The sequence below is a fragment of the Sapajus apella genome, unplaced genomic scaffold, assembly GCF_009761245.1.
Source record: "Sapajus apella isolate SASKATOON/1434 unplaced genomic scaffold, GSC_monkey_1.0 scaffold11, whole genome shotgun sequence".
In the NCBI taxonomy this organism is placed as follows: domain Eukaryota; kingdom Metazoa; phylum Chordata; class Mammalia; order Primates; family Cebidae; genus Sapajus; species Sapajus apella.
Window position 1 is genome coordinate 991,260 of NW_022436951.1, and position 20,256 is coordinate 1,011,515.

Consider the following 20,256-nt stretch of genomic DNA (forward strand, 5'->3'; position numbering starts at 1 on the left):
GTCTTTTATATATAGAAAACATAACTTCACATTGTTATTTTCCATTCAAACATTACAGACTTTTTACTCTTTGATTTCATATGTCTCTTTTCTCTTACACTAAAAACCTTCATTTCTAATTATATTAACATAACTAACAATTTAATTACAGTACTGAGGAGTTTAAGAATTCTTCACATTCTTTTTGCCCTTGGATATACCCTATTAGGAATGAACACACAAATTACTATGTTTTAAAGATAATTGAAACATACTTGTGTATTTAAACCATCAACTTGATATAGAATGCAGGTCACTTGTTTCATTTTGCTTTGAACTTGTAGGGCTTTTTTTAACTTTGATTAAATCTTGTTTTAGAATAACATATGTACATGGTCAAAGTCAGATGTTCAAAACTCAAGGCATATTCAGAGAAATCTAGCTTCCGTCCTGGTCTTTTTCCATCTGGTTCTTCACCTTCTGCCTCCACCATAAGTAACCATTTTGTAAGGCTTTCATTATCCTTCCATTGTTTACACACACACACACACACACACACACACACACACACACACACTTTTCCATCCTTTCTAAATATCGTGTGTGTGTATACAAATATATATACCTTCTCCATTTTTTTACTTAATGAGACCACTCTGTAGCATTATACAGAAATATACCTCATGGGATTTTACAGCTACATATTAATCACATAGAAAACAGGATTTAGAATAATCTGTTTTTAAGTGTGGTATTTATATTTAAATAACCAGCATTTCATTAAATGCCTCTGATTTGTGAGTTAAGAATGAGACCAAAAGGTATCAGAAGCCAAGGCAATTAGGCTGATTGAAAAATTCGATTTTAAATAGGGTACGTATAACATATTTAGATGACTAGTACATCTCAATACAGTGGATATTATATATATCTGGGGGGGACCTGAAGATTTTTTGAAAATTTGAGGTTTTCTTCCAGTCATATCCACATAAAACATTTGAGATGCCTATCCAAGTCCTGATTTCTTCTCTGAAATCTGCTTCCCACCTGAAAGACCAGAATAACTTGAACTAAGGAAAGGCAGTGCTTTACTGGCCAACAAGTTTGTCATTCAATTGTCTGGCTAATGAGTCAGCATGCCAAATGAGGTATGCCTATATACAGAACTAGACATTAAGGGAAACAGTCTAGTAATAGCTAATTCTCTTGTGTTCTTATCATGTGCTAGGCACTGAACTAAAGCACTCTGAACATTAACTTATTTAATCTTAAATATCCTTGAGGTAGGTACTATACTGTGTTAAAAAAAGTAAGATAATAAGGCACAGGAAGATTAAAGAACTTATAGAGAGTCACACAGTTAGTATTATAAATGGCAGGTCTGTGATTAAACTCAGGCCTTCTGGCTTCAAATCTCAGAATCCTAACCACTATATTACCCGATCTTCAAAAGTTATTAGGACCAGAAGAAATAACATTCAGAAGTTAAAATAATAAACTGAGATGATAAAAGTTTTAATTCTGATGCAACAGTCGAATATAAAAGAAAACAAGCAAGTAGGGGTGTATGGTTTTATTTTTTTAAAAATGTATATGCTCAAAAACAGTTTACTTGGAAATTTTCACTAGAAGAAATAAAAAATATGAAAGAACACCAGCATAAATACATAATGCATACTTTAATTGTGGATATATTAAATGCATGTTAATGTAATACTGCTGTAACATATCATCTCATTGTTAAAAAAAAAAAAAAAGAATATAGAGAAGTGAAATTAAAGAACTATAGAATCCTGAATTCTGGGCAGATGGGGTACCCTTATTTAAGCTAGAAAAGGAGCCCTAGAAAGTAGAAAGAGAAACAAGACAAGCAATCTAAAACCAGCATGTTACCAACTGTGAGTTTATTAAAATGCCATTAAAATGAATCTAAGAATGACTTTTGACACAGCTCACACTTTAATGAACATCAGAATTTGCAGCAAGATGGTAAAGTTAGGAATGTAATGTTATTGTGGGGTTTTAGCCATGACCCTCACCTCACTCTACTATATGCAAAAGAAAAAAGTCTTTAGTCATGATTTGCACCTTAATCAGCATCAATATTTTCAGTAGCCTAAAACCCTGTAAATGCAGCACAGCAGACACATCTTTAATTAAGCCTTGAAGCCTAGTTAACATCAAAAAATTCATATTGGGAAAGAAACATACAAATTTAAGGACTGCGAAGAGTTCTTTAACAGAGTTTTGGTAATCACAAGAGAATTCAAACCAAAGAGAAACCCCAAGTGTAAAAAATTCAACAAGGCCTTTCGGTATCACTTAACCATTAGCAAAATCCATACTGGAGAGAAACCCTTTATGTGTAGCTGAAATGATAAGGTCTTAAGTAGTTACCCATTCCTTAATTCAGTATCAGAACTTGTATAAGAAAGAAACTTTATGAATGTACTGAATATGCAAGGTATATAACCAAAGGAGGGAAATTTGAAGACACAAATGCTAAAGCAGTAGACAGTTCCCAAACACCCCTAAATATGATGGCATCCCACCCCTCTCCCACCACACTAACCCCTTACCCTAATTTACTCTTCTTCATAGTACTCATCACTTGACACTCTCTATAATACATTTATTATTTAAAATGCTTTGTCTAACTTCTTCCACTAGAATACAAGCTCTGAAACAGGATATAGCTTTGGTTACAAAGCTATATCCTCAGTGTCTAGGATAAAATCTGGCACATGGTAGGCATACAACAGTTGTTGAGTGAATTAATGTAGTACTTTCCTTATGTGGGGTATTTGGTACCTTGAGGTTACTTCATTCTAACTGAATTATTTAGCAGGCTTTAACATATACAAGAATGTGTTCATTATTTTACAATACACCAGAGTTAAAAGCATTTTAACTGCTCTAGCCTACAAATTATTCTCCAACTGTGTGGGGATGGAAAGTTGTACAAAGAGCACCCAGTATTACCCTCATAATTGTACCAACGAGTGAGACCAAGTGGTCTATAAGGATTATAAAGGCAAAATGGAAGTTTCCAACATCACAAGAGAAAGTTCTCTTTTCTCAGGTTCAGAATCTGAATACTCCTCTCAAGACAATATATATATACCTATATGCCTTGTCAGCCACTGGTATAGAGGGCATGGCAGTTTAGAATCCAATAGTAAAAACCTTTTTGTGCAATTTGGCATTTAGAATCATGTCTCATTAATTCAAAAACATTACTAAGGGTCTACCATGCACTATGTATACAGGGAAATTTTTTAAATATGGAGTTTACCAACTATAAATAAAATAATTACAAAGCAATGTGATCAGTGTGATAACATGGGAGGGGAAGAGTAAAGAACCAGAACAAAGGAGCATCTAATTTGACTGAAACGGGCTGAAAAAAGCCCAAGAAAACAGAATCACTGAAGCTGAGTCTTAAAAAGTAGGTAGGTATTCACTTGGTCACAAAGAAGGCTGTAGAAGTACATTTGGGGAAGAACTGGAAGTACCTGCAATTGATCAGGATGCTCTAAAAAGAGGGACAGACTGTGGTTCTAAAAACCATATTAAAAATAATTTAAATCTTTATACTTAGAAAGCACAAAGGTATTTTCATAATAAAACCTGCTAAAATGCTAAGTTAAATAAAAAATCTTAGCTGTGTAAGGATAAGCAAGGGTGCTGGGGCAGGAATTGAGAGATTCCCCTTGCCACAAAGGCTCTATCAGAATTGTTATGTTTACTGATAAAGCAGACTGGATTTTAACTGTTTGAGCAACACTGCACTATAACATGATGATACAGGATGACTACAGAGACATGGCTGAGAAGTTAAGTATTCTGTGTTGCTCTGATCTGTGGAAGATCCCCAAAAGAGAAAACTTGTAAAGCAGAAAGGATTTTATATAAAAGACAAGGACTTGATGTTTGGACACATTGCATTTAAAATTACTATGGGATATCTAAGTGAAGATATTTGATAGGTAGTTAGAAACAAGGTTGAGAGAGCAAGAGAGAAGCCAGGATACAAGTTGCAGGTTTGAGACTCAGTCTGATATTACAGGTGGTAAAAGCCATGGCTATGAATAACATTGTATAAAATATGTAAAGTGAAAAAAAAGAGAGAGAGAAAATCTAGCAAAGATAAATATCTAAAAGGTAGGCAGAAAGTAAGACAACACAAGGGAAATGAGGGAGACAGAAGAGATGAAACCAACCTGTAGCACACAGTAGCTTTTGATAGGAAGCAGGCAAGCTCTTTTCCTCTAAAACAAGGGAAAATGAATAAAGTTGGTAAATACAAGTTCACCTCTTCATGGTCTCAATTTTTTGTCCAATAGGAGGAAGAGCCATATGCTAGATGAGGGGCAGAGGGCCTAAGGAAAGTAATGAAGTTTGGCTCAGCTCAGCCACAGCAGGAAATGGGACAGAGGCTACCCTAGTAACAAACAGAAGGTTTACACTGAGGGCTTTTCTAAGGCTGAAGCGAGACATCTGTAGTGATTCCACTGAAGGACTACCCTTGAAGAACTCAGCCTCCCAGAAAAGATAGATAATAAACAGGATTAATCTGATGTTGAGGGCTTGCAGAAGAACTAGACTAAAAGACTAGGGGAAGAAGAAGTGGTGAGATTAGTTCATATAGTGCCCCATAAAGCTGAGGGTGGATAGGAAAGCAAGCCTGAAAGTGGCTAATAGTTTAGGAGGAAGGGGAGCAGTCAAGAAAAGGGGGTGAGAAGGAACTGAAGAATGTGTAACAAGCATAAAAGGAGAGAAAAGTCAATAAAACAAGGAAGTAAAAAAACTGAAAAGAGGGCAGTTATCAGTTACTGAAATTTTACCAAAAAGAGAAACTCAAGGTGGTGATATTCCAAGTAAGGCTGCAGGAATAAGCTGCTGGAATGTGATAAAGTTACTGAGGCAGAAGTCCAAGATATCAGCAAGGTATCAGAAAGATCATCCCAAGATGAGGTAGACAGAAAGACCATAAGCAAGATATCAAGTTAGGCTCCCTGGCCTTTAACACTCACCTCGATTATTAAAGGCAGAAAATATTAAAATTTCAGTATGGTATGAAAACATATGCTATAAAAGCATATGAACTAATGGTAGACTAACCTAACTTAGTTTTGATCTTCATTAGCCACTTGAAAAGCCATGCATTTTCTTTTAAACAAAATAGAAAAATAATTTTTAAATTTTTATAAAATGCCTAAAGGAAGTAGAAATTTTAAATACAATTAGTAATACATGGCAGAATAATTAAACACAATGATTCCTTTGTGAGATCTTTCATTATTTAACTTTATTGAAAATGGAATCTGAATATTAGTCATAATCTTTCATTTTGCCTACATTTATATCCATAGTATGTATTCAAAGCAATGAGGTAACTTGACTTTAATTTCTGAAGCATGGCAAACTTCAAGATGGGAGATTAAAAAATAATCTAAAGATGATAAAAATGGTAAACTTGTGTTACATACACCATAATAAAAAAATAATCTAAAGTAACAGAAAAAATCTTTGTAAAGCGAAATTGAGTTACTCCTCATTATTAGTGACATAATATCTGTATTTCAAGGTGAGTTTGAACAACACTTTAGAAATTAAAGAATCACCCCTTCATAGGTTTAAGAATATATAATGAAAAAGATGGATGGCGTTTAAAGAAGGGTACCCAAGCTGCATATCTTTATGCAGTGTAATATTCTCATATCCAGTATCAACATGTCTTTCTTTGTTGGAACTCTCTTTTCCATTTCATGGGTCTTGTTTTTCTACTTGAAAAGGACTAGATGAACTTACTAGTTACAGCGATGATGAAAGAAGTTTAAAATTTGTTTTGCGTTCGTTGTATTCCATTCTTGTTCTTTCAGGGGTCCTTCACACACAGATACATACTTTTTCAAGATTTTTTCTCCTACTTCTCGGAAATCCAAGGGTTCCTTTTGTATAGTGCAGCTTGCTCCAGAAACATCAGCATCCATTTCATGATTTTCTGGTTGCTGATCAGCACAATACTTCGATCCCCAGTAACACATTTCTCCACTGTACATCATAGCCAGCAGATGAATGTCACTAAATATTCCTGGGAAAGTCATTTAGGTTGACAGTTTAGAATTAAAAGCTTAAAAATAAGACCTAGTTATTAACTAAACTCCAGTAAGTTCCCTTTGTCATTAAGTATTTTCTATTCTCACTTTAACAGTAACACAAAAGCCAAATATGACTAATACATCTTCATTTAATTAGCATTTTTATGTATATTTTACTAGTAAAAGAGGCCCATTACAAAAAGAAAAACAGAGTATCAGATAATTTTTTTTAAGAGGACCATAAATGTTTTTGACCTTTTTGGGGTCTGCTAGAACTTCTTCAAGAATCTGATTTAAGGAATAGAATCTCTACCAAGATATACACCCCAAATTCTGCCCACAATTTCAGAGTACTTATGAACTGGGGTATACTCTAGGATCATTCACATAGTTACAGTCAAATATCCTAGACCTCCTATATTTCTCTAAAAGTCTAAGAAATTATCATGCATAATCATGCCTGAGAGTCCATATAATTTTAAATTATTAAAGATGTTAAATTATTTCCAAGATGCTTTGTATTACCAGAAAAAAAGAGAATACGCTGCAGAATTTTCATCAAATGTTGAACACATTCTTCTTATGGGTAGCTTTTCCAGTAGGCAATTATATAATTAAACATTTATGGTGCATAAAGTATATTAATTTGGCAGAAAGACAAATAAACCTAGAATAAAAAAAGATCTGGGTATAAATTACTGGCTTTGTGTCTTTGGGCAAGTCACCAAAGCTCTTTGAATCTCAGGTTTTAAATCTGAGAAACGAGTTCACTTCCCCTACTTAATTCATGGAATTTTCTTAAATATATGAAATAAAAATATAACTTCTTAAAGTTGTTAAAGTAAAAATTAATGATGTATTCTAATGTACTTCTGTGATTAGAAAAGGTTACTTCAAATAAATGAGTAACATAATTTCAGATGGTCACCTAATATGATTCAACAAAAGTGACCTATGATGGTACTGGATATGAATAATTCAACTTTCAAACTGGCGGTAGTTTCTGTTTTGAATCCACTGCCTGCTTTTTAAAGTATCAAAATTTGTTCTTATAGTTTTCACCTTCACTTCACCTCAATTTCTGCTTATAAAGAGTAGCAACAGAAACAACAGGTTCAGCAGAACAACTAAATGACTGGTGACATGGTTTGGCTGTGCATCCCCATCCAAATCTCATTTTGAATTGTACCTCCATAATTCCCATGTGTTGTGGGAGGGTCCTAGTGGGAAACAACTGAATCATGGGGCTAATTTCCCCCATACTGTTCTCGTGGTAGTAAATAAGACTCAAGAGATCTGATAGTTTTATAAGGGGTTTCCCTTTCACTTCTCTCTCATTCTCTATTGCCGCCACCATGTAAGAAGTGCCTTTTGCCTTCCCCCATGATTGTGAGGCCTCCCAGTCACGTGGAACCGTGAGTCCATTAAACCTATTTTTTCTTCCAGTCTTGGGTATGTCTTTATCAGCAGTGTGAAAATGGACTAATACAAATAGCTATATGATAAACAGTGGTTCTCAAAATTTTGCCTGCATTTGAATTACCTGGTGGATTTACTAAAATGCTGATTGCTGCCCTGCCCCTCCAGTTTCAGACTGAGACATGGGGTTGGGTTTATAAATTTACATTTTTTAAGTTAATTCCTAAAACCTAGGGTGATGCTGATGCTGCTGTTCCATGGACACTTTCAAAATAACTGCATTAAAATAAAAGAAGAGATGAACAAGTAAAAATCAGACACCTTCTTCTTCTTCTCTATTCCTACAAGGGGTCCACTACTCTATAGATACAGGATTTTTGCTTCTATGAATTTTCCCTGATATTTTCTTTTGCCATTAATATTTATCATTGTTTTACAATAAAACATTTCACTTTACATTGTGGATGCCCTTGGTAAACACATGCTAACAGAAGAAAGGCACACGTGACATGGGGAGGTAGGGAACGGGAACGAAGATAATCCATTAAAGGAGCGGGCAGAAAGGTAACTTTCACAGAAAAAAAAGTGGCCAGACTGCCATCTTCTGGAAGCATGATGTGCAAATCTGCCTACATCCTAACAATTTAGGGAGCTTATTAAAAATAGAATCCTGGGCTTCATATAGTGAATCAGAACTTGCATAGGTTACACAAAAATCTGCATTTAAATTTTTTTGATACATTCTATTTGTTCATATTTAGGAGTACATGTGAAATTTTGTTATATACATAGAGTATGTAATGATCAGGTAAGGGTATTTAGGGTATCCATCACCCAAATACCATTTCTATGTGTTGGGTACATTTCAAGTCCTCTCCCCTAGCTATTTTGAAAAACACAGTATGTTGTTACTTATAGCTACTCTGCTATAATGCATCAGAACTTATTCCTTCTTTCTAACTATATGTTTGTACCCATTAACCCAATCTCTCTTCGTCATCCTCCTCCCATTCATACATCCTTCTGTGATACCAGTGCCAATTTGTAGGGGAGGGAGGGTCCTTGATGGTATTAAGAAGGGCATACACCAAGGGTGTAAAAGTTGGACAGTTTTTTGGTTTACCCCCATTTGATTCCAGGTTTATTCTGACAAGGCAATTTTTATAAGCCTTTCATCTGATAAGGCCATGTCCAAAGATTAAAATTCTCTGGTCCCACTTCCTAGAAGATGAGGCTCAGAGGTGAGATACAAAAGCTTATTGCATAAAATTTAATGATACGCAGATAATGTCTAAACAACAGTATGATTATCTTACCTTAGAAAAAGTAACAAAAACCATACACAGTTTTGAGTTTTATCTAAAAATAGGTTAATTATCACCAAGATATAGCCACAAAAAACTTGATGTCTCATATAGAACTTTTCTCCCTCAATATTAAGAATTATTCAGAACTGTATTTTAGATTGACTAACAAAAAATAATTTGAGCCTCTCCAACAGGGGCTTAGGAGTAATTCAGCCTATAAACTGTAGGTTTCCTGGCTTCAAATCTAATCATCTTCAGATAGATACATTTGGGCAAAGCAACCTTTTTTTTTGCCCCCATCATTCGGGGTCCCACTATGTTACCCAGGCTAGAGTGCAGCTGTGCGATCACAGCTCACTGCAGCCTCAAACTCCTGGGCTCAAATGATCCTCCTGCCTCAGCCTACTAATAGCTGGAACCACAATCACACGTCACCACACCTGGCTAATTTTCTTTTTTTAAAAAGTTTTTCCAGAGATGAGGTCTCACTATGTCTTGAACTCCTAGCTTTTCTCAAGCGATCATCCTGCCTTGGCCTCCCAAAGGAGGCAAACTTCTTTAGATGAGAACAAGAAGCTGACACCATAAGAGGACTGAGGATTGTATGCAGCAAAACTGCTGTGGTACCTGTACTGATTTTTTTTGCCTGGAAAATGCTACCCTATCTGACCCTTTTAATTCCCTTGTTGAAAAGGCAACTGAAACTAGGAGTTAGTAAATTCAAAGTAAGACAAAGAGATGGCATCAATATTTCATGCTTCCTGAAGAAAAATTCCAGGCTATAAGAGTATCTTACATTATAACTAGAAATCGGAGAATGAGGAAAACAGGTGATTTGTGCCATTCTCTTTGGTTCTAAACAAGCTTTAGTGCCTACCCCCACCTTTTTTCTTTTAAAGTGTCCCACATTAAGAATTTAATTTAATCAGTCCACATGGGTAAATACAAATTTTTAAAAAGCCATTTTCAATGCCTCTAATTGGTTCCTAGTTATCTGAAATAACTAATAACTAGTAATACTTGCCATAAATACATCAAATACCCCATGTTAATCAAAATGCCATGCCCACTGAGGCAGCTTTTTGTATTCATGATAAGTTGTTTTAGAATAAAATATTTGCCTAAGTGAACAGAAAATAATAACATTTGGACATCATGTTAATGACACTTAAATCATTGTTTTTTTCTATGAAATGCTTTCAAATAGAAAAATCCTGAAGAGTCTAACAAAGAAACAGGAAGAATTAAAACATTTAAAATTCAAGAATTTTCCCAAAGAGATATTCTAATTATCTTCATATTTCATTTTTTTTCCATTCAAACTTCAGATGAAGTATAAAAGAAGAAAGTTTACACATGTGATCTAATGTTACTTGCAGCTATTTGACTTTGAGCAATTCACCTGGTTTACCTGGATCTCAGTTCCTCCATTTATAAGGAGATGGTAAAAGTTAAGTGGTTCTTCTCTCTCCACACACAAGTCTAAAACCCAGATGATGTTCTATAATCAGTTCCTAGAATTTTCAACTATACAGATGCTTGTGGCAGAATTTATAATTGCCAACCAGTATTCATTCTCCCCATACCTTTTTCTTAGTAAAGAGCCTTAATTTTATTTGGGATGGCAATGTATCAGGTTAAGGACTACACTTCCCAGGTTTTCTTATAGCTAAGTAAAGTCATCTGATTAAATTCTGGCCAGTGAAATGCTTCTGAGAAGGATGGTCTGAAAAAACAGATTGACTGAAATTCCCTTTTGCAATTCCTGAAACAGATTGAAGGAGCTCTAGGAACATCTTGGGATACAGAGAATAAAAGCAATGTCCTAAACAGAGATCATGTATTCCATATAAAGTGCCTCCCCATGAAGAAGGGGGTCTGGTTCTGAAGATGAATGGAGGAAGAAGGTAAGAACATGATGAGATAGAGCCAGGGTACCAGCTCTGGAACCTTTTCTATGTGAAAGATCACTAAACGTCTACCTTGTTTAAAAGTTACTTCCAGTCAGTTATAAGTAGCCAAATCTAGTTCTCTCATAAAATGTTGATTGGGGCTTGATATGCTTTGCCCCTGTGTCCCCACCCAAATCTCATCTTGAATTATAATCTCCAGGTGTTGAGAGAGGAACCTGGTGCAGTGACTGGATCATGGGGGTGGTTTCCTCCATGCTATTCTCATGATAGTGAGTGAATTCTCACGAGAGCTGATGGTTTTATAAATGATAGTTTTTCCTGCACTCAAACATGCTCTCTCTCTTACCTGCACTCACACATGCTCTCTCTCTTACCTGCTACTATGTAAGACATGCCTGCTTCCCCTTCCACCATGATTGTAAGTTTCCTGACATCTCCCCAGCCATGTGCAACTGCGAGTCAATTAAACCTCTTTTGTTTATAAATTACCCAGTCTCAGGTAGTATCTTTATAGCAGTGTGAAAGCAAACCAATACAGGGCTGTGTGAGGATGCAAAATAAGTAAAAGGAACACAATACATAACTTCCAAAATTATTAAACACAAGGGATTAGAAGTATATTTCTGTATTATATCAAAAAATTTAATCTTTGAATTTTTTATAAGCCCTTTTATTACTTACTGCTTTTTTGTCTATAATCTACCTTGACATTTATTTGAATCAGAGTGAAATCTAACAAACTTCCTAAAATCTTAAGAAGCTTTAAATCACTTAGAAAATTTAATGAGATCACATTACCTGCACTCAGTAATTTAGCTGTGTCTAGGTCCTGGAAAGAAACTCCTTCATTTAACTGGATAGGACATCGATAATTTAGCATCTGTAGCAAGTAACTGATTCCATCAACAAGGTACTAAATAAAAGTCAAAGCCAAAGAATTGAAAGTATTATATGCAGAGAGGTATAAACTTCAAATATTAAAAATTTACATTCTTTAATCAAGAGAAAATGGGTTCATATATAGACATAGCTTATAGCTATATTTCAATGGTATAAAGACCCAACATCTCAAGACTTTGCTAATATAAATATACCCCTTGATGTAGGGCATGGTGGCACTTTGGGAGCCTGAAGTGGATCAGGAGTTCAAGACCAGCCTGACCAACATGGTGAAACCCCACATCTACTAAAAATTCAAAAATTAGCCGGGTGTGGTGGTGCACGCCTGTTTTCCCAGCTACTCAGCAGGCTGAGGCAGGAGAATCACTTGAACCTGGGAGGCAGAGGTTGCAGTGAGCTGAGATCAGGCCACTGCACTCCAGCCTGGGCAACACAGCAAGACTCCGTCTCAAAAAAAATAAAATAAAATAAAGATAATAAAGATGTACTAAACAAAGTGTTAAAAACATGTATATACTTATAATTTAGAAATATGACAATCAGGCCGGGCGCAGTGGCTCACGCCTGTAATCCCAGCACTTTGGGAGGCCGAGGCGGGTGGATCACAAGGTCAAGAGATCGAGACCATCCTGGTCAACATGGTGAAACCCCGTCTCTACTAAAAATACAAAAAATTAGCTGGGCATGGTGGTGCGTGCCTGTAATCCCAGCTACTCAGGAGGCTGAGGCAGGAGAATTGCCTGAACCTGGGAGGTGGAGGTTGCGGTGAGCCGAGATCGCGCCATTGCACTCCAGCCTGGGTAACAAGAGCGAAACTCCGTCTCAGAAAAAAAAAAAAAAAAAAAAAAAAAGAAATATGACAATCAAACTTTTATATCTGCAAGTGTGGCCTCCCATTTCCAATCCCACCTAAATTTTATGTACATTTAACTCAAGTTAGAATCCTTAGTGATACAATACTAAGACTTATATTTTGAATTTAATGATTCGGTCATAATAGTCAAGTGAATCAGAAGGCTACAATTTTCTAGGAGCAGGGTCATGTGAGTTCCTTAGAAGTGATCTGCTGACAGGCTCACAACCAAGTGCTTTCTTCAGGCCAAAAGTTTTTTAGAAGTTTAGAAATTAATATAGTTTATCTTATATTTAAAACAATATAAATCCTTAAAAAAAAAGAGCTTCACAGATTACAAAGTACTTTCACATGTTATCTGATTTAGTCTTCACAACAATCCCTATTTATGATTACCCAGCTAGTAAATAAAAGTTCTAGAACACAAACCCAGACCCTTTGATCCATTACTCTTAGTACTATAACAAAGATAGCTTTTTGAAACCTATAAATGTCAACAATAAAAAGTATGTAAGGAATGTCTTCTTACCTTTTTAAGCAAACTGGATTTTCTCAAGAGCCACTCTCTTCTTTTGGTCAGAGAATGGCAATACATATACAGCAGGGCTCCTCGTCTCCAAGAGAGACATTCCAGTAGCTCGTCCCCAAGCAAATTGCAGTGCTGAAACACAAAAAAGACATTAAAAAGAGAAACTGGATGTCTGTTAAGGTTGAAGTTAAATTTCAAAAATTCAACAATTAAAAACATTCTCACATCACAAAATGTGCCTTTGGTTTAGCTACTTGCACAGGGAGGCCTTACTTTCAATTGTAAATATGCAAGTCTATTAATACATGAAAATTAAAATACTTCAATTTACAAACAGTTTTACAAAATAATTTTAAAAATATTTTTGCTAGCAAATTCTCCTAACATATTTGCAATATAAGCTGTCATCATCTCATTTAAAAGGTAACTTTTCAGAAATACATTACTTAAGATCATATCTATGTTTACTATTGCTTGAATAAAATAATGAAAATGTATACATAAAAATTATTTTAATAAATCAAAATTTTTACAGTGGTTTGTCATTTAAATCTGGGGATAATGTTTCCACAGCCTCCCTTGATAGATAAATAAAGCAAAAAATACATCTAAGTAGATAATCAGCAGCATGTTAAAGATGAAAAATTATTTGTTTGAAAGAGTATCCAGGACTAGAGATAAAAAATCATGGAATTATCCAAATAGATATGACAGTACAAAGCCCGTGAATAGGTTGTCAAGCAAAGAGAGAATAGATACTATCAGTGATGAAAGAGACATCCTTGGCTAGTACCTGTGCTTCTAGAATGGAAGGCAGGAAAGTTGCTAGCAAAAGAGCAAGATAAAACATTTCAGAGAGGAAGAAGTAGAAAAGCAGCATGCAGGGTCTCAGAGGAAGGGGGTGATCAATGCTAAGAAGGGCAGCAAAGGTTTGAAAGGATAAGAACTTTAAGGACAACAGATGTGGTAATTAGATTAATAGTGACCTTCAAGGAAATAGCATCTGCAAAAGTAAAAGGAGTTGAAACTGGAGTATCTATGTTTAAAAAATGATTAGGCACTGTAATTACAATTCTATTATACAAATATTCTGACATACATTTAGTAAAATATGATATTTTTGTTGCGACATTGGTCTGAAGTGTTAAGCCCTTTTATCTCCCTCCTCCAATCTTAATTTAAGAAACAAAGATACAATCAAGAAGAAAAACTACAGACTCCAAAGAGCAGGACAGCAAGAACCAGCAATATTCCACCATAATTAACAGGAATGTAAAACTTACTTTTGGATGCATATTATTTTCCTTAACTAAAATTTCTGGCTCTGAAAGAAAACTGATCAGCTCTTTTACTTTCTGTGAAGAGTCTTCAGGAAAATCTTCATCCACTAGTTTGTTCTCTTCAAAATAGGTCATGTCCAAAATAGCCTTAAAAAAGGTATATATCAATGATTTAAACTTAAAAAAAACAACTCTTACAGTTTAACCCTGCACATATAGGTGCTTTATTACACATTTAAATCTTCTAGCTCAGTATGTACCTTTGAGAAGCAGGCAAAATGTCTAGATGTAAATATAATTTGAGAAAGATTTTCAAGAAAATTTCATAGGTATTTTACTAAAGTGCTGAATTAATGTTTCAGTCAAAAAAGAAAATGGAGCTTTGTTTTAATTAATGGAATTTAATCATGTATAATTATAAAAAATATAATTATATATTCTGCTATTTATATAATCCCTGAAAATGTTCTAAATGTCTGCTATAACAAGTTAAGGTCACCACCTCTAGTTTTGAACCTTCAAAGGATTTATTTGTTTTCCCAAATACAGAGCCAGCATTAGGGTCATATGTATCCTACCACCCAATATAGGAAGCATACCATCAACATATGCAATTCAAACACTAAGCTCCCAATATTCCTAAATACTAGAGATCCTGTTAAAGCATATTAAAACTCCCCAATCCTTTTTCCTTTTTTAATCTATTGAACTAAGACTAAGGAAACTGGGTTCTAGTGTCATTTCTACCACTAATCACTTAACTAACCAAAGTCAGGTCAATATATCTTTTTTGAGCCTTATTTTCTTAATTGGCTAAGTGATAAATTGGACTAAAATACCTTTCAAAGCTCCTTGTTGGCGTATAAAATTAATTAACATATTAAAGTACTAGAAACGTTACCTAGCACCCAGTTAGTACCACTTAAGCGGTAAGTGTTATTGTGTGAGAGGCCTAAGCCAGTAAGGAGAGATCATCATCATATGAAAGGTGATCTGTTGATTTCAAACCATAAATATGGTTTAAGAGGATCTGGAAAATTTAAATCTGTATCTCTCGGTCTTTTGCCTTATTCTAGTAAGTTAAAATGTTTAGAACACTCTTATGTGAAAAAAAAATGAGATGACATATAACATATGCAGACAAGCACAGTCTTCTGAAAGGAAAGAAAGCCAAGCAAAATACCTGCCAAACCTAAACAGTTCTCTCTGGTTTGAGTAGCTGTTAGGCTCACTCAGCCATGATATTTGGAGGCAAAAGCTATCTTTAGAAACTTCCTAACAGGAAGAACAGTACCAGGCATTTACATGCTATAAATGGGCACTTTGGAAGGCTAAGTTTACTGCACTTTCTGTAACCACATCCGTTTTGTTACCTCTTAGCAATCCAAAAAGGACATATGAGTATATTCTATCAACTACAAAGTGCTATATAAATCTTAGTTACTATAATAAAATTATATTTCTTGATATCAGCATGCCTCAGCAGCATTTCAGAAAACCAAGAAAAAAGGGTGTTGGCCACACAGCAGCCTAATTTTGAAAAGAAAGTTAAAAAAAAGGGAGTGAAGAGAAAAATCGTATAGATTTGTGTGATACTAGCAGGGGGAATATTATTGAGAATCCTAGGGAAAGTAAATTTCAGGGAAAAAAAAAGGGTTCTTATATATTCCCCTACTCCCTCTGAAACTTTCAAGAGATTGGACATTGCACACACTAGTGTTCTATTCAATTATCTCTAAAGGAAAACAATTCTGTTATCTGTAAGATTTTTTTCCTAACTTTTCTTATTAACAAATCTAATAAATCTTACTTCTTTGCATACTGTCTCAGAGTTTCAAGTTTTTGTGCTTTATTCATAGTTTTTTGAACAAAATTAAACACTTGAAATACGGAATAAACTGATTTTGTTTTACTTAAACTTGGAGTCAATGATCTAAATGAACAACCTGCCCTCATAAAATGCCACAGTCCATATCTCTCTCAGTACCTGTGTGTAAAGTTCTAGAAGATTTGATGGATTTGAACATTCCTTCTCTTCTCCACACAGGAGTTTCAATTTTTCTAATGCTGCAGAGGCCCGAATTAAAAAGTGATCTATAAGAAATAAAAACATGATGATTACTTCACATAGTTCAGTGTTATTTAAACAAACAAAAACATTACATATCAAGATGAAATGATGAAATGATAAGATGAAATAATATTATGGCATATGGAGAAACAGTATTTAAGTAAAAATATCTTAGCTAACATAGGCTTAAACCTAATTAAGTAAATTTATCATGAAAATTTATTCTATAAAGCAAAACACTGAAAACTTTCTAGATTCACTGTCGCCATTTGTTAAATGCAGTCTGATAATGCACTCAAAATATTTAAACAAATTAAAAACTTACTGAAATATACAAATAATATATATAAATCTACAGAAAGGGCTTCCACTGAAAACTTATAATTTCATAAATGAAGTTGTAAATGTTATCCGAAAGGCCATGATTAACAAAATCCAATTCCTTATAAAATGCCAGTGTTACAAGCAATTGTAACTTTATCATAATTGTTTATAATTAAAATTACATAACACAGCTTCGTTCTTTTAAAAACTTAGAAATGAAACAAATTACCTTATTTCCTCAAAACCTGGAAGAAAAGGAACTATACTTATGATTAAGTCCTCTAATCACAAATCACCCTCCCTCTGCCTTCACCATCTCCTGACTTTTTTCCCTTTCTCTAATGTCATAATCCCTTTGTTACCTCTTTGATTTCACGTTGTCTTAGGCGTCCACTCCGAGGCACTATTCATGATTCTGCAGCACTTCAATGTAGTCAAATTTAGATACACCCACTATCAAGACACTAAACTCCCTGAGTTTGCCTCTCTGTGGTTCCCTTTTGAAACACATTCTGATATTCTAACATATATCCCTTTCTTCTTCATGGGCCAATGAACAGATAGTGTAGCACTGGTGTAGGCCTACTACCTGATCCAGTCTCAGGAGTTACACAGACAGATAAGCTGTTTCAGTGCTGGAGCAAAAGCACCATCAGGTTATGCCTGTTGGCAATCACGTGACTGCTGCCTTAAGTCTTCTCAGGTAAAGCCTGAGATTGGATTTTGATTGCTGTAACATCCGCTTTGGCTTGAGTTAAAATCTACTTCTTAGCACTGTCTCCCCACCTCTCATTAGCCCAGAAGCAACATCCACACAACCTAGAAAAGTATTCTACTATAAACTGAAATTGCATGGAATATAACACTCCTTTGGGGCTTCTTTAGAGAGTATGTAGATATTTTTTTAACTTGCAAGATTATTTTCAATGTAAAGATTTATATTGAATTTACTTAACCATTACTGAAAGCGTATGTCACATAAACTCATGACATTATTACTGAAGGAAGGAGTGGTGGCATAGCTCACATTTTGGAAAAGCCCCATAAAATGCAGTATTTTTACTAGAATTATTTAGTCAAAGTAACCACAGGCAAGACAAAAGATGACAGATTCTTACAAAATCTCTGGAAAAACTCCCTTATGACATACTTCCACATAGTAAACAGATTATGCTTGCATGATGAGAAATAAATTAACAAAAATTGGCTAGAAATTTAAAAATGCACTCTTAGATGAAATAATATCTGGCTTTATCTCATCTAATTTGAAGACGACAGTGGAAACTATCAAACCTCTATACCCTAGTATAAACACATAGTTGTTACATTAAAGAACAAAATTTGAATGTATATTATTCTTGTTGCATGGAAAAATAATGCCAAATTCAAGTACATGAAATTTTGTTTTAATTAAAGTTCATAAAAAAAATCTTGTAATATTTATAAGATTAAACTGATTTCCATGCTGATCAACCACTCATAATGTGGACCACTAACACTGTCATTTTATTTCTGTAATTTTCAAAAGTATAAAGCCTCCAAACAAGAATTCCATATATAGCACATGACTTTTATTTCCAGGTCTCATTCATTCCAGATTAAAGAAGTCTTCCAAAGGAAATGTAATGGCTTTTTGGTTCAGTGATAAGTGAATAAAAAACATTCTTTGGTCTCTTTGGACAGGTTCAAGTGAATCTAGAATTAGAGGTAACTCAGATACACTTTCAAGTTAATAGCTACTACTACCCAATAATTATTCATGTGAATCCACAGACCAAAATACAAGTCAGCTTCAGGATGGTCTGTAGGTTTTTAAAGAACACACTCCTGATCAGGGTCAGTGGCTCACTCCTGTAATCCCAGCACTTTGGGAAGCCAAGGCGGGCGGAATGCTTGAGCCCAGGAGTTCAGGACCAACCTGGGCAACATGGTGAACCCCGTTTCTACCAAATATACAAAAGTTACCAGGGAGTGGTGGTGTACACCTGGAGTCCCACTACTAGAGGGGCTCCACCCTGGGCGACATAAAGGAGACTCTGTTTAAAAACAAAACAAAACACTCTTGAGAAAAGATAATCCGGCAAAATATATTCGTTGAAACTAAGGCATTTCATCACAGGCCCTATTTAATAAGAAATTCACCAACTATTCAATCGCTTAATACAAGGTTCCACTACTACTGTTTTCCTATGACTCCGATGATGAGTCAGTCCACAAGAATTTTTAAATCTGTACTAATGGCTCAAAACTCAAAAAGGAATAATGTAGATCCTAAAGGCGGCTGAGACATAATGAAGAGAATTCTACTTAAATTGAGAAGGTTGAGGTAATTCCCTAGCCCAGTTTTTCCTAAGAAAACAGCTTAGACTTTTCCAAAACAAGTGTCCCAATACTTAACAGAGCGCGTGTGAGAACCGACATGATGTATGGAACAGAATTTTCTAAATCACACCAACGTAAAGCTCTTCTGTAGAATGCTGTTTCGAATCCAAAACATAAAACAGAAATTTATAACGCAGCAATGAAAAGGTGGGAACTATTATACATCCCTATTTATCTTTACAGGATGCAAAACCACCATTACTCATTTGAGTATTATCATTCATCTTAGCCATTTATTTAAACTTTTGTATTTTATTTTGATTCTACCCTTTATCCAGTCGCTACCTAGACAGTTAAGTACAACAGCACAGATCTGGACAGATTTTCCATGGGTTCTGAAAAGGCAGTTTTCGAAGCCAACGCCTTCGCAATGTGAATTCTGGGGAGTGGGCAATCGATGGCGCAGCGGGGATCAGAAGCGACAGACCTCGGGAAGCTACGTGCGGCCTGGGACCCAAAGGAACACAGGCCTCAGCCTCTAGCCCTTATAGTCATCGAGCGCCAGTCCCGAAGCGCAGTCTGCCCCACCCGCCTCCCCCTCCTCCGCTCCCTCACCATCTTCGCCGGCAGCTTCGCTAAGTTGCTGTATGTGGGCCTGAGCCAGGTCTCCGAGCTCTTCCACTCGTCTCACCACACTAGAGACTGCGGCCGCCATGGCCACAATCGGCGGGCGCGCCTGGGCCACGTGACGGTGTCGGCCTGCAATCACCTGATCCCCCAGCAAGGGCGGGGCGTAGGGCGGAGCTCGCCTCGTTGGTGGGAGGAGACATCAGCTACGAAAGAGGGCAGGCCCAGACCGGCAAAGGTCATTCCGGGTTATTTTTTCCTCCTGGACTTCCCTTCCGTCCCATAATTCAGAGCAGCATGGAGACTAGGCGTGAGTGTGACGTTAAGGCACGCCCTCCTCTAAGCCAATAGGGAGCCAGCCGTGCCCCTAGGCTGACCCAATGGGAAGTGACCTCTCTCCGCCTGCCTCCTGGAAGGCAGCTTGGTGATGTCTGACTGGCGGGATGCGGATTGTTGTCCGCTCTCCCGCTTCCCTGTCCGGCTCGGGAGCCACAGTCTGTAGGGCAGACGCGAGTGTCTGACGAGAGGACTGTCAAGTTTTGGCTTTGTAGTAAAAAGGTTGCTAAAATAAAGTGATTATAGTCTCCTGATCCGAAACGGAAACCCCATCGGCCCCTCTTGTAACACA

At 35.9% G+C, this 20,256-nt stretch overlaps 1 protein-coding gene across 1 annotated transcript; it reads right to left on the bottom strand.

Moving 5' to 3' along the window:
* Window positions 1-1,537: 1,537 nt before the first annotated feature.
* CUNH5orf51 (chromosome unknown C5orf51 homolog) lies at window positions 1,538-19,885 on the bottom strand. Its single transcript, XM_032278853.1, has 6 exons — window positions 19,617-19,885; window positions 16,272-16,378; window positions 14,288-14,431; window positions 13,005-13,136; window positions 11,521-11,635; window positions 1,538-6,076 (listed from the first exon to the last, which is right to left on the bottom strand). The coding sequence occupies exons 1-6, from the start codon at window positions 19,714-19,716 to the stop codon at window positions 5,793-5,795; spliced, it is 882 nt and encodes a 293-aa protein (XP_032134744.1). The 5' UTR covers window positions 19,717-19,885; the 3' UTR covers window positions 1,538-5,792.
* Window positions 19,886-20,256: the final 371 nt, after the last annotated feature.